Below are 8,313 nucleotides of genomic sequence, written 5' to 3'. Positions count from 1 at the left end.
GTGCTATGATGTGTAAAAGTACTAGCTCAAATGGTTGAGAGTACTTGATTGTGTGAGAGGACTTGGGTTCAAGTCTTATGTATGCCAATTGTGTGCTATTTTAATTTGTGCATTATTTTATTGATATAATTGGAATGCTAGACGTGATAGTATAATCCTAAAATTGTAAGAATTATCACAAGTATGAATTGTTTGAATTGGTTGTGCACTTGCTTTATGGTTAAAGGGTTATGGGTTCAAACTTTGCTAAGAACAAAATTGCTCTCTTTTTGCCAAATTTTTGGTTGGTATGATTATGGAAGGGTTTAGGAACCCCAGTAGCCAAGAGAGGTAGATTAGAGGGATGAAAACATTCCATTTATGAGTGTTGAATAACCATTAACCCATTTTATATTTAATTTTCGTTTTGGTGGAGTAATTGAGTAATTAAGAGAGCATTAAGATTGAGAAAGGGAGAGATTAGGCAGAGAAAAGGTCTGAAATTGAGGGTGAACCATTGGGCAGTGGAGTTTTCATGAGTGGGTACTGGTTGCAGAGAGAGTTGGAATTGAAGCCATTGTTGGAGGAGAAACAAAGCTTGGGAGAGTCTTTGGGTTAGATACACGCGTCAAATTCGGATTTGTGCAAGGATTCCAGGTGAGGGGAGTTGTCTCTTATGTTTGTTAGTTCGTATTTGAATAATTATGCGTTGCCATGAAATAATGCATGATTCCCACTCTGTTCTGCACTGTTTTATTAGGGTTTCTGGATTTTTCCCAGAAACCGCCTGGCGGCTCAACCCCTGCCGCCAGGCGGCACATCAGATGTTGGTTTTGTTCTTGGTTATGGTATGAACCGCCTGGTGGCAATGAGCATCTGCCAGGCGACGCGACACTATTCGCGCTTTTCTTTTGGTTTGCGTTTGTGCAGGGGTCATTGGGACTTCTAATTGTGATCTTGATTATGATGTTATGTGTTAATTGTATGAAACTGTTAGAATTGGGGTTCTGATGGTGCTATGAGAATACTCTTTATGATTAATCATGGATATAGTTAGGGTTTTGGAATGGGTAGAATTCAAATTTGAATTACTATGGCTCATGGTATGTGCGAGTTAGATGAAATAATGTCATAGGAATTTGGGTTGGTAAATCATGTGTGAATTATTGTGTTGTATTGAATTTGGAGTCTGGATCGAGTTCTGGACATCTTGGGCATATCGCGGGTACAACAACCTGGGGGTTTCCTGGGTTCTGATGTACCGCTTGGTGGTAAGCTGAGTGGAAGGGACTTTGAGTTGTATTAGAAATAAATGGATGACACGGGAAGGGACAATAAACCTATGAGAAATTGATTATGTGATTGGTAATAGGCTAGAGATTATGACTATGTTTTGGTATGTTAGAAGCAATGTTAAGGAAGAAAGGGAGAATGATAATTCTAAATAAAGGTTGTAAGTTTTGAAATCCTAGTCCGTTGCTTATGTGTTGTTAGTAAAGGTTTAGTCATGATGTATGGACCTTAGGGGTCATTCGTGGCTCATATCCTTAGATGAATGATATGTGACATTGCAATATTGAGTGTGGTAAGTGAGAATAAGTTAATAGTGTCTATTGGTGGAAATTGATTGGTAATAAGGGGATGAAAAATGTCAGTTCATATGGTCATTTGTGCGGGATTCTATGAAAGGTAGCAAAGATAATTGGCAGGAAGGTTTTATCATTACAGTACAGAATGTTTGGAATGTCTAACTTAAGGTAGTGGATTGTTGGTTATTTCCATAGGATGGACGTACTTACTACACTATGATAAAGCCGTGGCAACTTAGAAACCTTGAATGGATAGGTTTACAATTGTAAATTATAGGTGAATGAACATATAAGAGTTACAGACTACCCATAATGTAACCTTGGTATGGAGAGTGTCTACTTAAATCTTTGGGGTGGGGTATACTGCAGATCAGATCAGCTAAGGTACTAAAACTAGTAGATGTCTGCTACTGATATGGTGCCTAACGGCATGGGTGGGTGTGCTAGGCGATGAGGGTACCATGGAAGGGTTACTGTCTCGCGTGCGCCTGGCGGTAGGGTGTGGTTCGTTAGGCGATGGACATCTCAATAGTGGGTCTGCGAGGGGCTGGCGGTTGGCGGCAATGAGTGTTCCACTAGGTGGACTGGGCAGATTTCGCCTGGCGGCGCTTGGGGCTGCGCCAGGTGATGACGCTACAGATCGTGATTTTGTGTGAATGGCTTCTAAGCAATGATGCTATACTTGGATCGGAAGATGATGTGCCATGAGCGGGTAGGTTCATGGATGGTGGTTAACATGTGATGATATGAGCGGTGAGGTTCATATCTAGTTACTCTCGCATGGGGATACGAGCGAGGTAGGTTCGTATGTTCCGTGCTCACGCTTGAGAGATGCTACATGCGGGAGGTACATGGCTGGTGGATGTCATGTGTTGGACTACGGGCAGGTAGGTTCGTAGAGCAAGACTACGAGCGGGGAGGTTCATAGAGCAGGACTACGAGCGGGGAGGTTCGTAGAGGCAGAACCACGAGCGGGCAGGTTCGTGTGAGCATCATATTCCTGAGTCCAAGGCTAACCATTTGTGTGATTTGAAGGCTGAAAAGCCTTGGGGTTAAGGTCTTGGCCAAGAACTAAGTAGATTGAATAAGATGGGTGTATGACTTATCATGTGTTATTATATATGTTATTTTTATTTTTATCAGCTCACCCTTTCTATTTGTGTTTGGCGATGATCGTGTGATTCGTTACACGGGAGTAGATGATGATACAGGTGATGCTGAGGATGCTCAGGTGACGGAGTGAGGGATAGTTGAGATTCTAACTAGGAACCTTATCATGTTTTCACTTTTATTTTGGACTTTTGAAATTGTAATAACCCATGATTTAATTTCATTTGAATTCTGTCGCGTTGGATATTAATTTTTATTTTTCCTGCATTTGAGAATAATGATATTGCGACGATTAAATTTTCAATTTTGTTATTTATTTATTTAATTAAGTAATATTCCTTAGGGATGTTAAAATGACCATACTTGCCACACTTGAAGCATTCAATGTTTAAGTTGCTTGACTGACCTCCTTTCCATGGACCTTGTCCTCTTTCGTGCCAATTTTATTGACCGAACTGTTCTTTTTCTTCTTCATTTCCTCAGGTTTTACCACTAGGACCGCTTCTTATACCCTTTCGACATCTTCCTTTAACTTGAGTGTTGAGCCTCTCTCATTTGGAGTAATTCTTTTTCAAGTGGCCCTCACTTCTTCTTCTTCTTTTGCTGCTCATGCGCCTCGAGGGACCTAGAAAGCTCTTCAACGATGAGCGTTGTTAGGTCCTTAGACTCCTTAATCACACACACAACATTCTCGAAGTCGTTAGTCAACGACCTCAAAATCTTCACCACTCAGCTAACACCTTTCCCTTTCTACCAATTTGGTTTGCCACGATTTCAACCCGAGTAATGTACTCGACTATTCCCTCTATCTAATCCATTCTCAAGCTCTCCAACTCTCCTCTGAGTGTTTGAAGCCTCACCTGCTTCACTCGGTCATCTCCCTTATACGTCTAGAATGTCTCATGCTTCTTTTGAAGTTATTGCATTTTCAATCTTCTCAAAGTCAAACTCGTTCATATCTTGGTACAAAATGTATAAAGTAGCCTTGTCCTTCCTACACGATTTTTGCAACACGGTCATCTGGGCATTCGCCCAATTTGTGTTGTTTTTTGGTTCTACATGACCATTTTCCACCACCTCCCAATTTTCTTGAGAGTCAAGAAGAGCTTTCATCTTAAGGCTCCTATTGTCATAATTGACCGCCTTTGTCAACTTAGACAAAGGTACACTGTTTGTAAGATTGACCATCTCTCACTTTTTTTTTTCTCATTCTTAGACACTCGAGCTAACATGTTCTTATACCACTTTGTTAACAAATAAACCTTTAAGTGAATAAACTTATTCACTTCCTTGTATTTTTTAAGTAAACAAAACACTACAATTTATAACTCTATTTTGACTTTTCATCTCCAAGCCTTAAACTTTGTCATCATGACACATTTATTACTTATTAACCAATGCAATAAACACATGACCCTTGCACTCTAAAACACAAAACTCCTAAAAAAATTAAGTATCCATAAACAACCTATTTAATTTTATTCCATTTAAGTTTACCTAACAAAACCATTCTTTTCTATTTTGACAAGATTGTAATCGTCATTGGTATAAATTTTATTGTTATATATGATGGGGTTGCAAAATTTTATTGATTATATTTGCCATAAATTTATTTGGTTGATAAAACTGACTGAATGAAGAAATGGCTGAAGTTTTAATATTTTATTCAGTAGGCTTTTGTAGTGTCCTCTAGCACTGAAATATGGCAGCAGAAGCTCAAATAAAATACATGAATGGGTTAAATTTAGGCAATGAAGATATGGCTTCTATGGCAGTTCCTAAAGGCCATGCTGCTTCCACAAGCGCATCCTGATATTCAATTTCATTTGCCACTGTGATCTCTTGCAATGGATCTAGGCCTGCCAAATATATATGAAAAGAAAAAAAAAATCAGGTTACAAAGAAATTTGAATTCTCCATAAAATTTTGCTGTGTTCTTGTGTTGTAACTTCAAAATATATTAATAAACACTGATTTTGATGTTTTAAAATATACTAAAATGATTTTTAAAGTATTAATAAGTATTTGGAAAACACACCATGTAAAGAAAAATAATTAGAAAATCTGAAGTCGAGTACACTAAATAAAGGTGGTAACATTTTTAGAACAAAACTTGATTGCAGAAACCTACCAAATCCATCAGTAAGCAATGCATACTGGTATGTAAGGTCCAAGCACACATATGGAACTCTATCAGCTGAAAGAAGTGGATAAGCGGATGTGGCATCCTCAAATGTTTTTTCACAAGCTCTCTTTGCTTCAGTCTTCAAATCCAAAGGATGAATCTTGGAGTTGGGTTTATTTGGACCAAACATACCAATCTAATATATCCAACATAACATAATTAAAATGACCACGAGTTAATAGTAAAAGTATGAACCTGTACACACAACAAATTTGACCAAACATATAACAATAGATACCTCCGAAGCCAGATAGTAGAAAGATGAAGTGCCGAAAAGAGTGTTTTGTCCACTTCCCTTTCCACCATCCCATATCCCTCCAAAACTACAATTTCGATGAGCGCAAAACTGGTTCACTTTGAGACCTTGAAGAACTATGTTTCTGCATTCATGGTAGTTGGATCCAGAAATGGGAGCAAAGGCCTTATAGTCTACTCCAGAATATGTGTAGGTCCCTTTTAAGGAATAAAAAAGTGTATTCTGTTATTGTCATGCATGATAAAAATATTGGAAGATTTTTCACCATTAATGCACTTACCATAAAAGCCAGATAAAATACAAGGGTTAGCAGAACCATCAGTGACCTTCAAAGCCTCAGCACGAAATGCTTCTCTACCATAGTGCAAGTAACTGAAACAAGAATATTAAAACTACAGATTAGTCATGAATACTGAATATTGTTTTCTACCTATTTTATCTAGACTTCAAATTTGTCCATGAGGTTTTGCTCTCAAAAGTTGTATCGCATAACATTTACTCACACTTTATTAAGAATTAAACTTTAAACTTAACTCATTCTTACAAAATTAGTTTATAAGTGTCAGAAAATAAGGAACCTGTGAACATATAGGTCATATTTTTTTCCCTTGAGCACAAGCTTCTTTATGTAAGGTTCCTCTTCTGGTTGTGGTTGTGGAGCATTTTTTGCTGTGTTCTTTGAGACAGCATATGCCATTTGAACTGATCCACCTCCAAGATCAACTACTCCCACTGTCTTTGAAAACTTCTTCCCCAAATTTCCTAGTAAATAGTTTATTGTCACCTAAAAAATAGTTCAATGGTAAGAGACACAGTACATATGTTCCTATAATCTACTTTACTATAAGGTTTACTGCTTTTTCAAAATTTATAATATATATATATATATTTATATGCTAAAAAGTTAAAATACCACCTACTCTCATTAAACTTTGCACTAATAGAAAGATACCTAACTCCACTATAGGATGAATAGTAATATTGTATTTTATTGTAAGGATAAACCCCACTTTTAAAATATGATTATATGAACAGTGTTTTTAAGTAGCATACACCAATATAACCAGTGATCACCAATGCATCAACCCAAAATTAATTTTTTCATTGTCACCTTAAAAGTAAACATTAGGAGAGTTCGTTTTAAAAGAGCTGGAAATTATTTATTAACTAAATCGTATTATTCTGCAATATATAATATAACAATAATCGATTTAGTACAATTAATTTGGTTAGAAAACACTAGAATAATTTGAGACATTGGTAGGTAAATAGTTTGATATCGATCCCTTCAAATGAAAAACAAAAATGCTACATGACATTATAAGAAGACAAGTATTATCATAAACGGGGATTAAGTGTTCAAAACTAAAAGTGATTAATGAAGATTCTTATTTGTTTTTTTATCAGCATAAAGCAGATATTGATAAGTCGTACCCATAGATAAGAACCTTCTTGGGTTCCATCGATTATAGCTACAGCATCTGGTTGAACGCTGAAGGTACTTCTGTTCTTGAGCAAATCCCTAACCTAATTAAACATAAGAAAAATGAAAACCTTAGATATTCAAAGCCTACACGAGAAAAAGATTAAGAATCGAAGATCATTTATTTAATTACCGCTTGTAATATTCTTTCAGAAGCATCCCCATCCAAAAGCCTTAGACCTGCAGTCGCCTGCATATATAGCATAAATTAAAAATATTCAAGACTTAAACAAACATATTATGCATAGTGTCTACTCAAACAAGGTTTTCAATTACTGTCCAAAACAAGGTTTTCAAGGCTAATATTGGAAATTTTAGGTTAAGTTGGAGATGCCACATTTACTACATTTTTTTTTAAATGTATCATAATTAAATGAAATCTATTTTAACCAAATTTATTATTTGGTAGGTCTATTATCTAGTATATAATAACCAATTTTAAGTTAATTTTAATCTTAGTGAAGCAGTAACTTTTTAAGATTATAGTTGCGATAGTTCAAAGAAAAAGCAGGGTTCAAAGTTTGCAAGAGTTTGTAAGAATGACCAGCATTAATTCATTTAAAACCTTGCTTCCAAATGTTCAAAACTATGAAATTATGACGAATGAGTGAGAAATATAGAGGCAAAAGACGAACCCCAAGTTTAACAGGTGTTGTGGGGTAGAGTTCCTGAGGGACAACACTTTCAGCTTCCTCCAAAAGTGGAACTAGAGATTTTGCTGCATTTTCAGGATTATCCGCATAGGCACTCAAACCAGGTGTGACCTACACCACAAACATGCCAATAATTCACATGTAAATATACTTACAAGCTAATAGTTATGAAGCTTAATTTTCACCTTATCATAAAACTCAATCTCGTTGCCAATGTGAAGAAGATCTAAGTTCTGGTCGAAGTGAAAGACATGCACGCGGCTACCAGTGCTACCAGCATCAAAGATCACAGCGTACGAGGTAAGTTCTTGTTGTTTGGGAAATATCTTGCGATGAGTGAACAAGATATTGTTCCCCACATATAAGGAACAAGAGAGTGAAGGCAATAGTAATAACAAGAGTAGAAGAGAAAAGAGGGTAAAGTCCATGTTCTTTGTCCCTTTTCTTGACCACACCAAAACCAGTCAATTAACTCAACGCTGCATCATTCACTCTCAAATATATAAATAGACAAAGTCTAGGGTAATGTTTGTTTCAACGTAGAATCAGTTATCAACGTTCTTTGCATGTTTCGATGTAAAATATAGTTTAACTGCTAAAAATAATACGTATTTTCTGTAAATTTTGTTATATACGTATTTCATTCATTACATTTCAAAGGTTTAAAATACCTTGAACAACCTTCCTTTCCTGTTTATTTTTGACTTTTTAACTGTTCGCCCCTTTTAATTTACTTTTTTATCTCTAAATTATCTTTTAACAATTTTAAAAAACTATTAATAGTTAATTTTACCCTAAATAAAATATTATTTTTACTTAACTCTATAACAAACAAATACTGTGTCATCGTGATTTTTTAAGTTAAATAAACGAATATTTGCCATTTCGTGATTAATATATACCTATGCTTTGCCAAACATGAAGCTCCATCCATTATTCCTTTTCGTGTGCTTCCATTTTGGTTAACGACGGAATGTACGTTCTTTATTATATTAATGTTGCTGTATTATTTTACAGCATTATATACGTACACCAGACAATATAAAATTATTTATTTT

At 35.9% G+C, this 8,313-nt stretch overlaps 1 protein-coding gene across 1 annotated transcript; it reads right to left on the bottom strand.

Annotated features, from left to right (window-relative positions):
* Window positions 1-4,309: 4,309 nt before the first annotated feature.
* Window positions 4,310-7,742, bottom strand: LOC114190025 (nucleoside-triphosphatase). The gene is made up of 9 exons (XM_028078776.2): window positions 7,441-7,742; window positions 7,238-7,366; window positions 6,736-6,792; window positions 6,554-6,646; window positions 5,698-5,903; window positions 5,400-5,491; window positions 5,102-5,316; window positions 4,810-4,999; window positions 4,310-4,537 (listed from the first exon to the last, which is right to left on the bottom strand). Exons 1-9 carry the CDS (start codon window positions 7,681-7,683, stop codon window positions 4,395-4,397), a joined length of 1,368 nt encoding a protein of 455 aa, XP_027934577.2. The 5' UTR covers window positions 7,684-7,742; the 3' UTR covers window positions 4,310-4,394.
* Between the last annotated feature and the right edge of the window lie 571 nt (window positions 7,743-8,313).

This window comes from Vigna unguiculata, chromosome 1 (assembly GCF_037176805.1).
Source record: "Vigna unguiculata cultivar grain cowpea cultivar isolate G323 ecotype 2 chromosome 1, ASM3717680v1, whole genome shotgun sequence".
Classification (NCBI taxonomy): Eukaryota; Viridiplantae; Streptophyta; class Magnoliopsida; order Fabales; family Fabaceae; genus Vigna; species Vigna unguiculata.
Note: the sequence above shows the minus strand (reverse complement) of the source record. Positions and strands in the feature narration are given on the sequence as shown.